The sequence below is a fragment of the Hoplias malabaricus genome, chromosome Y (genome assembly GCF_029633855.1).
Source record: "Hoplias malabaricus isolate fHopMal1 chromosome Y, fHopMal1.hap1, whole genome shotgun sequence".
NCBI lineage: Eukaryota > Metazoa > Chordata > Actinopteri > Characiformes > Erythrinidae > Hoplias > Hoplias malabaricus.
This window is the reverse complement of record NC_089820.1, coordinates 11,617,808-11,638,287: the sequence shown is the minus strand read 5'-3', so window position 1 is coordinate 11,638,287 and position 20,480 is coordinate 11,617,808. Positions and strand designations below refer to the sequence as shown.

The window sequence follows — 20,480 nt, the reverse complement described above, 5'->3', positions numbered from 1 at the left end:
ACATCTATAAATATCTCTAATTAGCATCCAACAAAGTGGGGCCTAAGCAAGAACGAAGCAAGAGTGCCTGCTAACTCTCCGTCACCTGCTCCCTACATTCTCCTTGTCTGGCATCAGCAGGACTGCTTAGTAAGTGCTAAAAGGCCAAGACTGGGTATTTAAAGGCTTGGGAAGACTTTCCCCAGCACCACAGATTCGTCAGATAATCTGAGGCTTTAGGAAGAGCCTGATTCCATCCAATATTGTTCAATTTCTGGTCTTTTCTTCCCTTCAGCATGGCAGAGGATTCCCAACCCATAAGTACCAAGCCACAGTTCTGCTGGGAGGCCACCTGCTCGCCCTCAAGCTATGGATGGCAGCCCAGCTTGCTCTTCAACCAACATTTTGGTCTTCCTCCATTGCTGGACTCCAGAGACTTCAGCTGGATGGAGAACCTCTTTAGAAAGCTTGGCAGTTCCTCCTGGTCAGGCTACTCCAGAGGTTCCAGGTCTGTGAGCCTGAAGGTCCACAGGGAAATCAGCGAAGGAGTGTCTGAGGTTTTCTCAGACGAGTGCAAGTGGAAGGTCAGTCTGGACGTCAACCATTTTGCCCCATCAGAGCTAATGCTCAGGACACAGAGCGGCTTCCTGGTTGTCGAAGGTAAGCCATGATAATAAACATGTTTTAGTTTTTTTACTGCTTTGTTGCAAAAGCCTTATAAAACACCAGAGCCTAAAAACAGTATGTCAAAAGCAAAGGAGGGGGTAAGAAACAATATTAAAAAAAACAAAAAAACAAAAAACAAAAACAAAAACAAAATCAATCAAAAGGAAAAAAGTGCAATAATGTTTTTCTTTTCTAAATATTCACTGTTACAAAAGTGAGTCCTTTATAATATTGTTAAAGCCAAAAATGAACCTTTTCTGGTAGTATAAATTATTCAAAATACCATACACAACATTTACTCAGTCACTATGAATAAGCATTCAACTGGCTATATATGCTATGATATATCATATCCATAAAGGTGTTATACACATACAGTATACACTACAACTTTAAATGTATCCAAAATAACCTTAAATAGTCATAGTTATTCAAAATAATGGCAAATTTGCATAAAGTACCTTCTAACCTTTCTACCTTTACTCATTTTCCAACCTAATGGGCCTCACTCCGAATAATGAGTTTTTCCACTTGTTCTTTAGCAGCTAAATGGGTAAAGTCTCATGGGTCCAGACATGATCTTATAATGAAAATGTCTAAGAACAACCTTATGAAATTTCAGGTTAATTGGAGATGGGAGCATGTAGCAGAAGAAGGGGCGCAGCTAGAGTCTGACATTTCTAAATTCATGAAAGCCACATAAACAACAAGTCCAGCATTATCCCATATTTTTAGTTTTTCATTTAATCCAATTTCTATCCATCCAAACCTAACCTGCATTTAACCCACAGGAAAACATGAGGAAAGGCAAGACGAACATGGCTACATTTCTAGACATTTCGTAAGGAAATATAAGTGAGTCTATATGTAATTTGAGGTGTTGGCTAATAAATCCCATTAGATTCATACATTTGACCAGAACATAATATTAATGAGGATTTTAATTTGTCATTGCACCAGGCTTCCTCTGGCAGTAGCTGCAGAAACTATATACTCTTGCGTGAGTGGAGATGGAATTCTCACAGTTGAAGCCAAATTTACCAGCATTCCCCTGCCAGCTGATATCTCTATTCCAGTACAGGTAAAGCCCAGAGTGAACCTTTTACAATTTGTTATTGTGTTGTGTCAGTTTCCATATCCATCCATCCATTATCTGTAACCGCTTATCCAATTTAGGGTCGCGGGGGGTCCAGAGCCTACCTGGAATCATTGGGCGCAAGGCGGGAATACACCCTGGAGGGGACGCCAGTCCTTCACAGGGCAACACAGACACACACACACATTCACTCACACACTCACTTTCGAGTCGCCAATCCACCTGCAACGTGTGTTTTTGAGTTTCCATATTCACACATTAAAAGGACACAGTATATTATTTTGACAAGTTTTTTATTTTTTTATTAACCTGCTATGTATTGTAAGCCGACAGCAATTATTCATATTTTTTTGCCTTAGGAGAAAGAGTCCAATTACGGGTTTTTTGGAATGTGTGAGAGAGAGAAACTCCAGAGAGAGTCCAGGTGTTTGGAAAAATAACATTTGCCCAGACAGAAGGCATTTCACCGTGCTCTGAGGATGCAAGTGTTGCAATTATTTACCCAATACAAGACGTTGTACTTTCCTTGAGTCAATTTTGCAGCACCAAAGCTCCATGCCAGTTAATTGGCTTCAAAGTCAAAATATGCTTTTCTACCAGAGCCAAAGGGATTTCAGAAATAATTAGGGGTATGCAGTCCTACTGCTGTAAAAGTAAGATGTCTAAATCTGTATGGCAGTTTATAAATTAATCACCCTTCTTTTTCCAATTACCAGTCTCATAATTGTTCTAATAACCAACCAAAGTGATTAAATGGAAGTGTGTTGCACCCTTGGAGGGACTGCTGGCCTTTTCCCACAACCCTGGAAAATTAATCATTTTGCTGTGCAGAGCCTCTGGCATTTAGCAGGTCTCCAAGTGCCATTTTAAGCTCCTCATCTCCTCACTTCACCATTTATGCCACAGGTGGATGCACCGACTCTCGAAGACAAACAAGAAGATGGCCTCCAGCAAGAGGAGACCACCGAAGGTGAGGGGATTCCGCTGAGCGAGACAGATGCTTCTCATTCCCTTGTGTCTCCAGGAGGCCCTGAAGAAAAGCCTGAAGAGGAGTCTGTTGCCCAGCAGACTGACTCCGATGATAGGCTTCATCCCACAGGTGACCAACCTGCTGATCTATAATAGTGAACCTATTTCACTCTGTTGCTTAGTATAAACAAAACTATTTCCAAACAAGAGGCACTAAAGTATTGCTCATTTTGCATTGGTCATCTAACAGTTTACTGTGCCTATAAACCAATTATGTTACAGACTCAATTCAATAGAGGCACATAAAAAGTGGAGTGATGTAATGTAAAATAATTCACGATAGAGAAACCGTTGGACTAATTTTATATAACAAAGCTGGGCTAGACAGGTATAAATCCATAATTGCCTGACCTCACTAATGTTCTCATGGCTCAGTGCTATCCATTTCTCACAGAAACATTCCAGCACCAATTGTAAAGACTTCCCATAAGAGTAGAGGCTTTTACTTTTCAAAATATTGGAGTGTGTTATACCAGTGCACTTAATCTTTGGCCATTAACTGTATTTTGCTTTAGAATGCCCTGCATGTACCTTTAAGCTATTAATGTATTTTTTAAAACGAGTTTAACCCAAAAGTATCATAAAACTATATTGCAGGAATAATTCAGCATAATAGGAGTTATAGAGAAATATAGCATTCAGTGAGGTAACATACTCACCATTAGACACTTTCTCTAAAATTGAGTATTTTGATCAAACTACAAAGTGACTTTGCTTTCATCTTAAATAATTAATCGTGCAGACATTTCACTTTAATTAGTCTGAACATGTTTTCTCACATTTTATCCTGTAGCTCCGACCCTGGGGGGAGGCGAGGTCCAGGGTGATGCTGCTGAGGGCCAGCAAGAGGAGACAAGTGATCAGCAGACGGAAATGATGCAGGAGGTTGAAGAGGTGAAAAAAGAAGATATCTCTGAAGAAAAGATAGAGAAAGCAGAGGAGGCCCAAGAGGAAGGGCAAGAGTCCACAGGGCAAGGCGCTGAGACCCCAGATACTGTGATGACTCAGGTGGAGGAGCAGGCTGAAGCAGTGCCAGATGGAGATGCCCAAGAACAGGTGGCAGAAGGGGAGGGGCAGCTCGCTGAAGGTGAACCTGAGCAACCCACCATGGTGCAAACTCAAGAGGAAATCCCATCTCAGCTGGATATCCAAGCACAGGTCATTCTGGAGGAAAAGATCCAAACCAAGATGTAAGCCCAGTAAAATGAGAATTGACCCCCTGCTCATCTTAGTTTCAATTCATTCAATCATCATTTAATTGAGAGTGAGTGTGGTCTAAGAAACTGCTGTAACCTTGAAGCACTAATAAAGCTGAAGCACATCAAACTGTGATGCCTCCTTTACTCCTTTGAGCAAAAGTTGGTTCCCTGTGCTTACAAAACCCATTAATATTTTTTCCTGCTATAAAAAAAATCCATGTCAACTCTTACAAGTCTTTCATACAGCTGAAACAGGTACTGGTAGAGCAGTGCATCTTAGCATTATTCATCTCAAGGCCTGCTATCTGCATATGTATCCCTCAAAAGGAAAACAAGTTTAGACAGAGCTTTCAACACAGCAAATGTTAGTGTATATTCCCACAATATAGCATGCGTCACTGAACGTGAACTATCAGCACATTAGGCTAACATATGTTGATTGTTTGCTTTATCCTGTTGGACTTGTGGTCCATGGCTCAGGGGTTTACAAAAACTGTGGTAAAAAGTAAACAGTTTACACCTGGAGCACACTGACCTTTAAAAACCCAGCCTTTAAACTAAATTAATCATGTATGATCACTTTAGACTCTGTCTTAACCAGTTACTTACAGGAATAGTCGAGAAACTTCCTAAAACATGGGAAAAACTCCGGAATTATTCACTCACCACACCACAGAAAATGTTCCTTTATTTCCTGCGTAATGGTTCCGGAGCTCCCAGTGCACAGGCATAGAAAAGTTTATACGTAAAGCCTTCGTGAATTCAACTCTTAGGGCAATCCAAAAAGGGTTCGCTCACCGCTCTTAGTGACACCTCTGTAAATCCATAGCAGGGACTACAAACCGGGCGGGCTTGGGTAGGAGAGGGAGCTCTTGGGAAAAGAAGAGACGCTCTTCAGGCGCTGCAGAGCAAAAAACGCAGTGCTAAACGCCATCCGGCCCAATACAATTTAGAATAAAATTTCAGTTGTTTTTTCACAGAAAAAAAATTATGACAGATTATTTGTAAGTGTTTTGTGCACTTTGGGCACTTATTTATATTTATTTACATTCAGAAATTGCATTCTCTAGAAAGTTTGTAATGGATATGCTGTCATTTTTAAGCTGTCTTACAAGACAAGAACAACAATGTTCAGACCCCCCCCCCCCCCACCTCCTTTTTATTTATTTATTTATTTATTTATTTATTATTATTATTTTTATTATTATTATTATTATTATTTTGAGGTTTTCAAATTGAAATGGTGTTAAAAGCCTGTTTCATCAAAATGGACATGCGTATATATAGAGAGGCCAATTCCAACAAGTGTCATAATATTCAGATTCTAGAGGGAGTTATCATAATATTCAGATTCTAGAGGGAGTTATCATAATATTCAGATTCTAGAGGGAGTTATCATAATATTCAGATTCTAGAGGGAGTTATCATAATATTCAGATTCTAGAGGGAGTTATCATAATATTCAGATTCTAGTATTTATCCAAATGGTGCTGGTTAAAAAAAAGCATTGATGGTGTGTAGGTTAACGTCAATCATTAAAAGCTTGTCTGCATGTTATGTAGAGAAAACATTTTTATTGGTTTACTTGATAAAATCCACACTTTATTGCCCAAAATTCTGAAGTCCAGAATCCTGAATTCATTAAGCTTTCACTTGATATACTGGTGTTGTCCTTGTGACCATGTTGTCATAGCTTTCTGGCTTTTGTTTTATTAGTCTATAGGCCACTGTGCAACATGCTATCTCTAAATACATATTCTGACTCTGGCCCTGTTTCACATCCTAAGGAAACCCAGGCCGTGTAGGCCTAGTCCCAAACCAATTGATCAGAGCAGAGTGCCAGGATGAGCTTTGATTAAGCTGGCAAGGGAACGTGCAGTGGGAGAATGGGTCAGTTAAGCAGAGGAAGAAGACTGTCCTCCACTGCTTTCCCACCATCGTCATGGCAATAGGATTGTGTGTGAGCCAAGACGCTCTGAATAAGCCCCGCACTAATCCGTCACCCAATTACTGAGACAACTCCTCTGGACAGGCTCCCAAACTCGGCCTACTCGCTCTAAACCACCGCCAACAATAGACACAGATGTGAGAGAGGACAGTGGCAGAAAGAGGGAGAGAGTAGAGCTTTATTAGTCTTACAGGCGGTTCTTATTTGAAGACACGAACAAGTGCAATAAGCAGAAACTAAAACATTTAGTTACTTAGCCCAGCAGAAGTTGGAGATTTACTCGCCCAAGCACAACAGCAATTAATAGGGCTGGCTCCAAAAACCCTTAATGTTACTACTTTTTTTCTATTAATCCTAGTTTTCTTGTCCAGTGTGACTCAGGAATTGCTTTGTTGATGCCATCTAACTCCCTGTACAAGTAATGAAGGAAAAAATGTTTTTTTATCTTTTAAATTTCTTTGAGGAGGATTGTTGGAACCAAATTTTCCAAAGGAGCGTGAGGTTTGTTGATGATCTTAAAGTAGCATAATCTCCCATTTTCCCTGTTAATATTCATTCTTTCTGTTCATCCTGTAGATTCCTCTTCCACATTCCCCTAGCTTCCAAACTATAAGAAGCAGTACGAAGGAAGGATAAAAGCAGTCACAGAATTTTCTGGAAACAGCTCAGGGTCTTTAATGTGTCTGAGAAGGAAAGTCATCAAAGAGTGCTGGACCATTACTATCTACCATTGTTAAAATTATTAGAATCATTATGTTGAATTAAGTACAACAGAATCTGTTTTAAAAAAGCAACAATGAGGCGATTTTAGTAAGACATTTTATTTCATATCATTTCTTATGAGTAACAAACTGTATATTTACAGTGACAGGAAATTAAAAACAAAATTGTTTGCTTTTGACAAAACCACTTCAAAATGACCTCCACAGCTTCCTGTAGATAAATAAAACGCTAGCAACTTCTAATAAATTTAGTTATAAAACACATCACACAAGAAAAAAGTATTTTCCAAATAATGATGCAACTTGGGCACCATCCAAAATTACAAAGGGATGTTGAATACATATTTAAACTTATCCAGGAATTGCTTTGATATTGGTGCAGTTCAGTACAAAGCAAGTTCAGTTCAAGAGCAACTTCGTTATTAGAGATAATGTTTAAAGTAATAGAGGTTTAGTACATTTTAGTATGATCATCATTGCAATTTGCCCTGTCTTGGCAACTCATCCCTTACAGTAGCAAATTACAGTAGCAAAATCAGTAATACAATCACAGATCAAGTGTTTATGTTTATGATCCCTCAGGGCATTTATCATGTCAACTGATCTATCATAAGGTGACTGCAGAACTATAAGCTTGTTAAATGAACTTAAAAATATATCAGACATTAATCTACAAATGAAAGCATCTAGGTAATCTTGAAGTTTGCTTGAAAATCTGCAGATCTACAGAGTGTCGTACAAAACATTAGCCAGAAGAACACAACATTTATAATATGGGCTTAATCAGTTCTGCTTTATTAAGGATGTCTTTTTTTTTTTTCATTTTTTCATCCAATCACTTGTAATTTACTAATTTCCCCCTAACACACAGATCAACAACCTTCCTACTGTAAAGGCACTTTCTTTCAAAGTTTGCTTCCACAATAATCAGCTATATCCTGAGAACTTCTTGATTAGTTGGACTAAGAAGGGTGCAAGATTTTTAGTTGGCACAGCACCCTGTTCTTGTAGGACCACAACACTATACCAATGAGAGACCTCTTAACACTATATTGGCCTATCTGTATCGTTACACATTTGTTCTGCATACGCATGTGCCAAATATTGTAAATGTAAATATAAATGTAACACAGCTCTGTAGGAAGGCAGACTTCCAGGAGCATAGTGGAATCCCAGCGACACTGCTAATTTGTCATCATGCTCATCACAAGGCATTTCAGGTAAGGAGTTGCAGTAGGTATTTGCTTAGAGCAAAAATCAGGTTCGCTTGGCCTTCACTGAATAGACAGGCCACACTGATCATATTGAGGGCTGCTGGAACATATTCTATGCCATGGTGGACTCCTGCAGTTTGGCCTCTGGCTCATCTGTGGGCTCTACGGGGGTTTCAGTGCTGTAGAGGTAGTAAGGAGGGGTCTGCCGTGACTCAATGATCAACACACCTTCCGGAGAAAGAGAAGCGAAGACTGTGAGGGGGTCCACATCCACTGGGATCCTACAACACAAGAAACAATGTGCAATGTTATAACTGGACACATTTTAAGTCTTTTATTTGATATTTATATGGTTCATGTTTAATACTAGATGTACCACGCCTCTTTGATGTACTGATAGAAATACAGAGAGAGACGGTCATTTGAACACCGTGACTAACTACTCTGAGCACTGTGCTGGTCTCACTTACTTATATTGTGCTTCGGCAGTCAAAAGAGACCTGAATCTTTACAAAAGAAGCTGTTACTGACACATAATGCTCACATTAATGCAAACAGCTTAGGTGCCAAGTTTAACTGCTGCACTGTTTAAGGTGGTGTGTACAGTTTTTCAAAGAAACTTAGGTCCCAGAATGTACATTATCTGTTTATATACTGTTTTTCAGTTTTCAGCCAAAGTGTGTCCTGAATTTTTTTTTTTTCAGTAATTGCAGCTTGCTCTGTAAAGCCTTCAGACAGACTCATGCTGCTTTAGTAACTCTATAAAATACACAACATTATAGGCTCTTAAATTATATTCTCATAAATTACAGCCACAATCTATGAAAAACCAACACTAGACTAGACCAGGAGTCTTTGTTCCTTTATTTTCACTTTGAGCTTCTTATCATGTCAGCTGGTAATACAATTGTGCATGACAATTTCTGAAGCAAAGTATTCATATTTCCCATTTGCTTCTGTCTTTAAACAAGTTTCCAACAAGCTCATGGTGAAAAGATAATTCATAATGTATTTCCTGATATTCATGTAAATGATGTACGTGCCATCTCCTCGAATGAGAGGAGGAGAAAGTGGGAGCTGCAGGTGCTGAGTAATAGAGTCTGTTCCCAATTACCACAAATCGCTGCCTGATGCAGAGTTATCACTTGAAATTTCCATCTGCAAACTCTCCTAATCAATGTGCCAGACTGGCACCAGCCAGTTTAATGAGAGCAAGAGAAAGAGAGAGAAGGAGAAATTGAGAATCTGATGCTTAGGAGGCTGGATAAACTCAGCTCTGCAGGGAGAGGGAGGAACATGCTTTAGACATGAATGAAGGGTGATGTCATGCACAGCTTATCCCCAGCTCCTCTCCTATTGCAACATACTCAAATGCAAGGCAGAGAAGGTTCGAGAAGTGGAATAAGACTTACACAACATTCACAAAATTATAGAACACAAGAAAAACAAAACATTAAGAATATAAATGTGAAATAATACTCTAGTATGTAAAAATGAGGTGTGAAACATACTAGAAAATAAATATTGATCATTCAACATTCTAAAGAATGCATTTGAAGTGTGGAACATTCTAGAACAGGCATTTGTCACTGGAAGTTTATCATTGGCCCTTTTACTGTGTGAATGCGGAAGATTTGAGAATCGGAAGGTGAGGTATAATTACTGGTATCTTGACCTTGGTACCAGTAATTATAAAAATAGAGTTTTCTAAAACATTCTAGAAAGGGCTTGTTAGAAGTGATGAGTAAGCCCTAAGGATTTATTAGTGGAATTCTACAGTGAATACCTGGAGGATGTGACTAGCTTTATGAGGTAGGACTGTGACATTTAATCTAAAAGCTATGGTGAACCAAGGAAGCCATATGTACCATCCAGTTTAGACCTATTTAGATCTATTATCTATTTGTGTTTTTTATGTTGGTAAGTGTTGAAGACCAAAAATGTTTAGTAAACCCTGATTGATATTTTAAAAGGTATAAAAAAGGCTTCATGTGTCCTTACCCTTTAATACATCACTGAATATAATTTAAAACACTAGAATAGAAATATCTGGTACAGAGTATTCTAGAATGTGTACAGAAGATGGAATTAATTGGAACATAACATTCTAGAATAGAATGTTAATGTAACTCTTGAAAAATAATTAAATGCAAAAGACGGGAATGCTAATACTAATCCTAATCCTAACAGTATACAGAACATTCGAGAGTATATATTTAATTGTAGAGGAAACACTTTTACACAGAAAACACAGTAATACAAGTCTATTTCTCCTCCTGAATACAGCACAGAGCAGGGCAAAGGGCACCATTTAGCTTTGTTTGTCTTTGATTTAGTCTTAGTATTCACTCTTGTTCTACTGGTTTCACTAATTATTGGTTTAGTTTCTTTATTGTGACATTTGTATTTGCATCTTTCTCTTGTATCTTGTCTTTGTATCTTTATTTCATTAAATATTTCTCCCGCACCTACCTCCATCTCTCTTCCTTGTCCCTCGACCCAACAACATGACAGGTTTGTTTATCAGATTTCTTAAAATTCAATAATGATTTTAATCAAATCTAAGAAATCTGAAAAGGGTGTCTACATTTTTTTAAATACTTCATTATGATACGGTTTGAACAATATTTGGTGCTATGAAAATTACTTCAAAATCATTCAAAATCAATACATTTTGAATGTAATTTCATTTGATGAATTTTAATTCATAGACTGTTGTAAACTGTCATAGACTGTTTACAAATACCATAGTATGTACCATAGTACCATAGTGGGCTACAGAGACAAAAATCAAGAAACAAACACCTCCATAAGAAACAATGAGAAGAACAAAGCCTCCTTAAAAACATATAGAATAAAACAAAAGAGTCATACTTGGGCTCCAAGGAACTGGGCTAAACAGTTACCCATTTCCTCTACACTCCACCATAACAGAGTGTACATACTGTGTGGGAGAGACAGATAAAGCCAGTGAAATACAGAGGGAGAGACCCAGGGCTTTGTAAAACACTCTGACCAAATAAGGTGGCAGTGGAGTTTCTGAGCAGGCTGCCAAGTGTCCAGGCTCTAATATAAACCCCCCAGTGCAGGTTCAAGGCAGACTCCAGTGGCCCCTCATCATTCAATTAGCATTAAGCTGCTAAAATCCATTTACACCACTGTGGCAGGATGATGCGAGAAGGCTAACACAGAATTCTTCCACAGCTGAGGTGCATGTGGGGAAGCAACTGACTCATAGATAATTTAATCACTGTCCTGAGAGAAACCCAGCTCTAATACATTTTTTTAATCATTATTATTTTTTTGCTAGCTTTGTTCTGAGTGAGTATTTTAAAATGAATGAACTGTGTACAAACAACTATATAATCTTTTTGGTCTTTGGTCCATATAATCTATGGTGGAGTGATGGAGCATCTTCTAACAGCTTTGACTCAAGTTGAAAAACCAGTATTTTCCTTTTATGAATGAAAGCATATTCACTTTCATGGAATGCCAAGTGTATGGTTCTCCTACAAAAGTTGTTGTTTTTAAGTTAATTATTAGAGTGAAGCAGATTATCTTGTAGTAATTTCAGATATCATTATAGCTTTTAATTATGTAAAGAACCAATGAACAAGCCCTGCCAGTTCATGCAGAGACATTTCTATAAACTGGGATTTGGGCAGCAGATCAAAGCAAAAAAGATTAAGCAAAAGAGCATCTCCTGCCAAGACCTGGGTGGTTGTCCGCTGGCTTAAAACATCTGTTAGATATGTCAGGTTTAAAACCACAGCATTCGTGATTGCCAGTGTGTGTTTGTATTTGTGTGTGTGTGTGTGTATGTGTGTGTGTGTGTATCTACATGAATGCACATCTTTCTCTCTCTCTCTCTTTGTCTCTCTCACTCAGAGGCCTAGCACAGCAAGGCAAAGTCACATCACTCAGGCAGAATGTGGCTCCCAGCTGCACGCTATTCCGTTTACCTCCGGCAAAGAAGAGGAGGTTTTTTTTATTATTATTTCATCTCACACATTGATTCTGTATGACTGCCAGCAGCCATCTGAAATGATTCAGAGTGAAGGAGGGCAAGAGCAAGAAAGAGAGGAAGGGAGGAAAAATAAGGAGAAAGGATGGAGATATGCAAGAAAACATGTGAGGGAAAATATGGAGAGATAACAACAGAGAAAAAAACAGAGACCAAGAAAGAAATAAAAGGAAAAAAAATGATGGAGACAATAGAATTAATGAGAATGGGAAATAGAGAAAAAGAGAGATGTAGTTGAGAGGGAGTAAAGGGAATGAAAAGAGAGACAAAGAAATTATCTTAGAGTAAAAAAGGAAGAAAGAAAAATAGAAAGACAGAAAACAAAGAAAAGAAAAAAAGGGAGAGTGAAAAAATAGACAGAAACATTAAGAGAAAGAGACAGGTTGAAAGAGAAAGAGACCACAAAATAATAAGGAAGTGGAAGACAAAAACAGAAAGAGAAGCAAAAATGGAGAAGCAGAGGAAGAAAGAGAGAGAGAGAGAGAGAGAGAGAGAGAGAGAGAGAGAGAGAGAGATGAAGTACTAATAGACTGACTCAACATGAAAAGGTCTTTTTCTATTTGGCCTTCCACTGTGATAAAGACACTGACGGAGTGACTTTCACTAACCATCCACTCACAAAGATACACACACACACACACACACGCACACACACAGCTAATATGAATCCTACAAACAGACATCTCAGAAAGGTTTTAAGGATCAGAATATTGCCTGTATTTCACTGCAGCAAATAAACCTTAGAGATCACTGTATAGTTTTTGATAGTTAATAAAATAAGAAATAAGAAGAAACTGTAGCTTAAGTTATGCCTGGTGTCTAATTATGTGGAAAAAAACAATGATTTACATTTTTTGTCATGCTGAAATTAAACAAATCCAATAAGCGTTTGTCAGAAATTCTCATTTGTGGAATACTGACAAGTTGTCGAAATTGTTGTCAGTGCTCGAGTCAATTGTAAGTGTTCAGGGGAAGTCATGGTGCCAAAAACGTTTAAAGATTTGTGTAATCCCCATATATATATATGCATGACATGAAAAGAGATCCTCTGGAATACTACATGTGAGCCAAAGGTCACCATGATCAATGTCAAACATTGGCTTGTATTGCACAAAGTTTTAGAGCAGTGGAACTATTTTGTTCGGAGTGACTGGGCTCCATTCATTACCTTTGAGATGACGTGTAGATCTGTTTTTGTGATCCAGAACTAATCATCTCACAACAGTATCTGACATCAAAAATATTGCTGTGGCTAAATTCAGTCAAGTCCTCACAACAGTATTCCAACATCCCAGAAATGTATAGGTTATTACTGCTTCAGAGGGGCACAAAATATCTATTACCCATTAATTTCAGAAAATGGGTATGAATTTATTCAAATGAATAAATCAGACTTGATGCAAAATCAGCCAAGTTACAGAACAAGGCTGAAGACTGAGTGACATTTTCTATAAAGCACAGAGGAGCTAAGAAGATTTAGCAGAAGGGTACCCACATGGATCAACAGAAGTATTCTGTGCCAGTGCCATAACAGCTGCTGTGAAAATGCTATAAATACAGTGGATCAGTCTATTTTAGTCTTGGAGTTCCCTTAGACTGCACAGTTTAGAGCTTCTGGTTTTAACAAACTTGATTCAGCTTCTTAAATTCGATTCACTCCATTGTGTGTTTTCAGTCCATAAAATGGGCAAAAGAGTGTGGGTGTAATGGGAATAAATTAGTTACTACACAGCAGGGTTGGGCAAGTAGTGTTAAGAGAGTTTTTGGCCCAATATTGTCTGCAATTAGAGCTTTTACCTTTAGATTAGTTCTTTTATATAATAAAATTCAGCCACAAGATTATGAAAGTGATGTTGGATAATTAGTTCTGGGTCAGAAACACCACTCAAATTTATCCCAAAGTTACTGAATATTGATGATAGTTCCACTGCACCCAATATACTGACGCTGAATGATTAGTTCTGGATCACAAACAGCACTCCAACACATCCCTAAGGCACAGGGTGTTGCACCATTACTTCAGAGAACACTGCTTCACAACAGTTTTACAGACACAGAAAAGCGGATGGTTTATCTGGATAATAAAATCAGCATACGCATATTTCACAGTGCAGAGCACTACAAAGGTTCTCTCTCAATTTCTTTGCTCATATCTACTCTTCAAAATACAAGTCAATTTTTTATAGGTTCTTTACATTTAAAAAAAGTTCTTTACACCTAGATATCTTATTTAGAAGTTCTAAAAAGACATGTCTGACATGTTCTTAAGGAAACCAAAAGACATTTTTCTATAACATTGAACACTAAGAACCCAATGAACCAGTTTGAGAGTCAGTGAAATAAGAAACACTTTAAGGCGTCAACCTAGAGTTTCCATTTCCATCATAAAATCAAGGACCATAACAGTCCAACTATTACTCTATGAAGATTGTGAAGACTGTGTCAAACTTACTGAATCTTCTTTGTGAAGTTTTTTGTCACAATCCCCCCCTCGTCCTGTTTCTCTTCATGCTTTCCTGCAGAGGGAACAACATGACAGTTTTTAGCACAGAGTTCAGGAACAAATCAGAGTTAAATTGCTGACATTGGCTAGTGGTTGACAACTCCACCATTTCTTGTACTGTTTAGCATGATTTTCCATGCACAGAAGGATTTAATTTATTAGCCTCAAGAACATGGGATATTACTTCTCCAGTAAAAATATTGGAGGTTTTGCACTGATTTTCGCTTCAAGTGTGTATTGTCAATTCTACCAATTAAACAGGACTCCTATACTTTGTTGCCAAGCTGGTAGATTAAAGGTTAGCATACACTTCCTCTAAAATGTGAAGCCAGACATCTCTATTTTTCAAACTACTACTAACAAAAGATATTTGACTGCTAAGCACACATGGATGAGAACAAAACTGCATTACGTTAGCCAAAAGACGTCCGCATTGGCTAAAATCATTATGAATCATGCTCTTGATCTCTTTCTTTGTCAGTTTCTCTCTCACCCTCTCTCTCTCTCTGCAGCTGTTAGGCTCTAAATTGTAGTTATGCCACACCCAACCTCAGCCTGTCTCATATATGTACATGCCACAACCCCCATTAACCTCTAACAAACCCCAAAAAACATACATCCTAATAAAGAGTATTTAGAATATCAATGAAAGTAATGATATATTTGACATGTCCATACAGTCCATGTTTGGAAATCATAAACAGTTCATGTTTGGGTTGTGGTTGTGATGGCACAGAAACCAACCCATTGACAAGTTTCCACATGTTCCATTTAGACAAATATTTGCATGAGCAAAAATACAGGACAGCCAATGAGAAAAAAAATGGAAAATTGTGTAAAATTAATTAGGCTTCCTTCTAGTAAACAAAAGCACACACATATTATGTGGAAAATTAAGGTCAATCATAAAGTGCAAAAATTATGTTCTAACAATTTAATTTATCTGATATTTTACTGTAACCCATAAAGCTACATGACATAAGTTTTTCATGACAACTGAAATAAATCCGTATTACAGTCTTATACAACCAAATATTTATAGCATTTCCTATGATGAAACTAATTAAAACTTTTTTACTATTGTCTAGTTTAGTCTATTCTACTCTAGTCTAATTTTTTTTTCTCTTCTACACTAGTGTAGTCTATCCTAGTCTATTCTTTTACACTGTTGTATTCTATTTCATTCTTTCCCTCTCTTTGTAGCTAAGTTGAAAAAGCATCTCCCACTTTGCCACAGTTGCTCAGACATTATCCAGATCACTTTTAGAACAAGCCTGACGTCAGAAGACCCCCCAATGCCCCCCTCCCCACAACCTTTGCAGCTCTGAGTGAATGACCCAACTGGCATACCAACAATGTACTTATAAAAAGCCCTGCTGCCAGGCCCGTGCCTCACACACCTCTCTGTGACTGACCCCTAAACCCTCCCTCTCTTTCACACACACACAGACACACACACACACTACATCGGCTCCACATACATACACATAAAACAGGACAACAAGGTTTAAAACGATGAATGGATAAAATATATTTAAAATTTATAATATATTCTGCCTTAAAAAGACTGCCTGATAAAGCTCTTACATCTCCACATATTAACTGTGGATGTTATCACAACAGCAACGTTTACACAGCTGCTTGCCTTTCATGGGTGCAACAACATAAACACAGCATTAGCTGTCTGTGGAAATTAGCTATTCTGTGCTAGTCCCAAGCCCTTACTCACTCAATTAGCCAATTCAATTGTGTGAAAAAATATGAAGAAAACTTTCCCACTTCCAACTACCTAGACTTCTAATATTTTGATGACATACACCTTTTACCTGCTATTAAATTATATCAGTTAATATTACTCATGCTAGCTAGCTGAATGCAAGGCAAAAAAGTTGTGTGGTGATTATATTCAAACTGGTTTAAGCTACAATTAAGTTGTTATGTTGTGGCTGTTAGCATAGCTAACACAGTAGTAGCCATCTTGAAGCCAGTGGAAAGTGATTTACTGGTGATGTTTGGTGATCTTACATTAAATCCATTGCAAACTAAAAAGGAAAACTAGACTGTAGGCAACATTCATTCATTCATTTATCTTCTGTAACTAAATGACAACATTTGGGGAGGTTTATTAGTTCAATAGGACAGAATGTGATTTTTCTATTTAAAGACATACTGCTAGTCTAATTTTATCTTTTAAGCATGTTGGTCCTTAAGGGATCTCAGCAGGTGTGTCAGTCTGAATGGGGTAATCATAATGTGCAAGTCATGGTAGAGGCCCCACGCACAGTTGTTTGGCCATGGCTCTGTTACTCCAAACTAAACATAGAAAATTGGACATGGTGTTGAATTTTTCTTCACATAAGTGTAAGGTTTTTTTTTTCAATATACACAGCCATCACGAATAAAGCAAAAGTTTGAAAGACCTAGAAGTGTTAGTAGACTACTGAGAGACACTTGTTTGCCTAAAGTAATGTTAGTAATGCTGCTCATGTTCTCTTCATGTGTTACAGCTTTTGACGAGTGGAGATGGTGATATCACCTTCAAAGATAGATCTATGGCCAAACAAACTAATGAATTAAGGTATTATTACCTTTAATGACAATCCTGTGTTCTAACTGTCTTAAGAATATGTTTAAAACATTTAAAGTCCGAATCTGTTGTTTTAACTTTGTTTTAACTATTAATGCTTAAATGCATTTTGTTTGTACCCACACAAAACCAGTCACGGTCCATGTTTGCCCTTTACTTATTTTTTAGGAATTAGGTTTTAGGAATTTGCTCTTAAGGCAAATACGTCTGTATTTATCAGTTCTTTGTTCCAAAAGCCAGTCTAAAGTCTATAAGCAGTAGTTTTAATGCCATCACAAGAACAGTGTGTGTAAAATGATCTGTGTACGTAACTATTACAGTGTTTATGTTAAGCAAGCTCATTGACAAAAGTGAGGCAGTGTGAATTTTCCTTGATATGCCTCCCGTAAGTCATATATTACTAAGCCAGATCAGGGCATACTGTTCTCACCTGAGACCTCCACGAAGCCGTCCTTGGTTTTGACGCTGAGCTCCTCAGGCCTGTAACTGTGCACGTTTACACCCACTTTCCACGGTTCGTCCGTGTTCGCGGCCGGAGCGCAGCGCGGCGGCTCTGTGTGTCTCCGCGGGAAAGAGGAGAGTAGGCCGCCGGACCAGGGAGCACTGCGGCGGCTGGAGAGTCGAGGAATCCCCCAGGCCGGCCAGTCCATTGAGAGGTCATCGGGAAACGCCGGCATACCGAAATCGTCGTCCAAAAACCGCGGAGCGAAAGGGTCTCTGGGAACCCTCTGCCTGTTTCCCAGCGCGTAAAAATCCCCCTCTGCCATGGCGTGTAGATAAAGCAACTCAAATAGCCCTCAAAGTGTTCTGAAAAGTTTGTTTGTGTTTTAGAAGAGTCAGGGTTTCTCCACGTTGGCCTCGGGTCCTTACATGCGCTTTTACGCAAGCGCTAATGGTGCGCAAAAGTCCTAACCAGAAATCTGACAGTATTTCCGTCCCTCCTGTGCCCCTGCTGACCAAAAACTCTGTTTTATACGGTCAGTCTGACACACACGAGCGTCCAGAAAGTGCTGGCTAAAGACCCTCCCCAAGGCAAATCCAAGTTTAGCCATAAGCGCTGACTGGCTCCCCCCATCTGTCCCACCCTCTCCCCTCTGGTGACTCATTCACATTTTAATAGAACATAACGCATAGCCTTCAGGGGCACAGTGAGGCCCAGGGCTGACACTTGGCCTTGAGTGTAGTGGCTTAAGTTTAAATGAGTCTTATATAGAATGGCCCATGTATGTCATAAGAACATAAACTAATGCAATGTTTGGAGTTTCAGAAAATATGTCATTACTTTATATACTAATTTTAGTAAATAAAGGTATGTAAATTTATTCCTGCTCTCACATAGTAAATTAAACTAAACATGTAATCTAGCCAGAGGTGCCCATAGTTGCATCAGACTGTAATATAAGTGTAAACATGACATGATTTAATGACCCTGGAATCTGACCCTCCAAGGGTCCTTCAGACAGATTTTTACACCACAGCATACCAATGTCATATCATCAAGGAGTTGAATAATACTGAATTTACTCATTCATTTGTCCATCCTTAGAAGGTGATGTCACCAACCAATTATGGAGAAGTATACAGTCAATATAATGACCCTTAATAACACTAAGCATAAAACACCAATTTCATATTTAATCATATAATAAATGATTACTGAAAATATATTACATTTTAAATCTAGAAATTGTCATATAATATTGTTTAAATTTTAAATTTTTTTGTCATAGAGGGCATTTTACTTAAAAACAATATACAGATATAATGTCATCTATGGCAAAGTATCAGAATTTAATAATACTATATTCAGCATAAATATCAGAGAATAGCTTTAATTTAACTCAGTCAGTACAGCTACATAATAGACGTTATTCATTCTTCAGCAGCAGATTAAGTCAAAGTTAAAAACTCCAGCAACACTTGTGTGTCTGACTCCCTCTTACCAGTTCAAACACACTGCCACTGTGTTACTGTGGTGCTGAAAATGATCCAACATACAATTAATATCTGCTAAGATGTGGTCCTGTGTAGGTTCATGCAGAGCAATAGAAGGATTACTGTCTGTGATTGTAGAACATCATGGTGCACCTTTATAGTCAGTGAATATAATGGACAATGAGTATTGAATATTAGATTTTGTACCGGTTTTTGGCCAGATGAGTTTATTGAAAACCTTAATTTTTTCAGAGTTACAGTGTGATGAGTCCAACAGTAAAGACCAAAAGCTAAGTAATTTTAACCATCAAAAATAATAAACAGTATTCATTTTTAGACTTGTTCTATAAAGTACAACTTACCTGAGATACAGGTAAGAGACTACAGGTTTCATAATAAAAACAGGCACAACCAGGAGAAATGGCCATTATTACTCCACTAAGACATTAAAATGGCAAACAATATTTAAACGAAGAGAAACATTCATATATTTGACTTTAGTTTTGACTTAATACATTCAGGTGAAGCAGCTGTGTCTTATATATATAGACGGCAGAGCTGAGAAATAGAGGTCAGATCTTTGTAGTCTCTGAAGTCTCAGCTCCCTACATAGCACACCACACTGGTCACAAAACTATGGATGGTCCCCAGTTGTCTACTACAGCCTATGCTGTAAAATGACCTCCATTTACTACTCTTAATATAAAAGGTTTGGCAGGTTAGTACACCAAATAATAACCTACTACTACTACTTTGCATTTTGGTACTAAAGGGAAGGGATAAAGTATTGCATATGCCAAGGTATTTCACTTTAGAAAGAATTGAAACTTGCAGCAATACATTAATATTTGACTTCATTCATTGAAAATATTAGTGTAATATGTAATACATGGGAAGTAGTGGAAATACATGGGTAAACAAGAGGTTTGCATGTCTAACCTCATTTCTGTAATTCAAAATTTGGAAATTTGGATAAAAATGTAAAAATTAGCAATATTACACACAATTGGTTCAGAAAAAAATAACAAATACTGAAACCTTGGAAAATGCTATTTGGGGTCCCTACATGATAACCCATAGTAATACTGACCTCCCTCAGTTAGATTCAAACATAAGAGTTACAACAATGTTTATATCATCAAAGCATATAGTAAGGTTTAAATGAGTATATGATTTATTTATTGATTCATCAGCTTAAGTACAGACTCAGACAACAGAGGAAGACTAATTACTCATCTGAGGATCAAGAGAGTCACATTCATATTCTAAGACACACACTGCATTTTGCATATATAACAGTACATTACAGGGGTTTCACCATGAACAGGATTTGTGGTGTTTTCTTCTGAATGGAAAGAATATTCGTATTGATATAAGCTTTAATTTGGCAGGTTTTAAGACACCAATAATGAAAAGGTTTGAAATAGTTTGGCTGTACTTTGCTTGGCTTTAAATGATTTCTGTTTTACAGAAAGAAGACATATGGTCTTACTTTTACATTCTGTCTGAGCAGGGCAGCAGAGCTGGGCGATGCAGTAAGGTTTCAACAACTATAGAGTTTTGAAAGATTTTAATGCT

General features: G+C 37.9%; 2 protein-coding genes across 2 annotated transcripts; one reads left to right on the top strand and one right to left on the bottom strand.

The window, feature by feature from the left end:
- The first annotated feature begins 275 nt into the window (after positions 1-275).
- LOC136677940 (uncharacterized) lies at positions 276-3,964 on the top strand. Its single transcript, XM_066655663.1, has 5 exons — positions 276-639; positions 1,437-1,500; positions 1,606-1,726; positions 2,648-2,840; positions 3,564-3,964. Exons 1-5 carry the CDS (start codon positions 276-278, stop codon positions 3,962-3,964), a joined length of 1,143 nt encoding a protein of 380 aa, XP_066511760.1.
- Positions 3,965-6,830: 2,866 nt separating this feature from the next.
- LOC136679642 (heat shock protein beta-8-like) lies at positions 6,831-17,902 on the bottom strand. Its single transcript, XM_066658285.1, has 3 exons — positions 17,398-17,902; positions 14,330-14,393; positions 6,831-8,134 (listed from the first exon to the last, which is right to left on the bottom strand). Exons 1-3 carry the CDS (start codon positions 17,732-17,734, stop codon positions 7,966-7,968), a joined length of 570 nt encoding a protein of 189 aa, XP_066514382.1. The 5' UTR covers positions 17,735-17,902; the 3' UTR covers positions 6,831-7,965.
- Between the last annotated feature and the right edge of the window lie 2,578 nt (positions 17,903-20,480).

What these genes read in the sequence shown, in the direction of transcription:
- LOC136679642 (XM_066658285.1), bottom strand. Translation starts at nt 17,734, where the DNA reads ATGGCAGAGGGGGATTTTTACGCGCTGGGAAACAGGCAGAGGGTTCCC. An exon ending in CGGCTTCGTGGAGGTCTCAG is followed by an intron (nt 14,394 to 17,397) that starts GTGAGAACAGTA and finishes TTCCCTCTGCAG; the next exon opens with GAAAGCATGAAGAGAAACAG. An exon ending in AACTTCACAAAGAAGATTCA is followed by an intron (nt 8,135 to 14,329) that starts GTAAGTTTGACA and finishes CTTGTGTTGTAG; the next exon opens with GATCCCAGTGGATGTGGACC.
- LOC136677940 (XM_066655663.1), top strand. Translation starts at nt 276, where the DNA reads ATGGCAGAGGATTCCCAACCCATAAGTACCAAGCCACAGTTCTGCTGG. An exon ending in CGGCTTCCTGGTTGTCGAAG is followed by an intron (nt 640 to 1,436) that starts GTAAGCCATGAT and finishes TTTAACCCACAG; the next exon opens with GAAAACATGAGGAAAGGCAA. An exon ending in CATTTCGTAAGGAAATATAA is followed by an intron (nt 1,501 to 1,605) that starts GTGAGTCTATAT and finishes TCATTGCACCAG; the next exon opens with GCTTCCTCTGGCAGTAGCTG.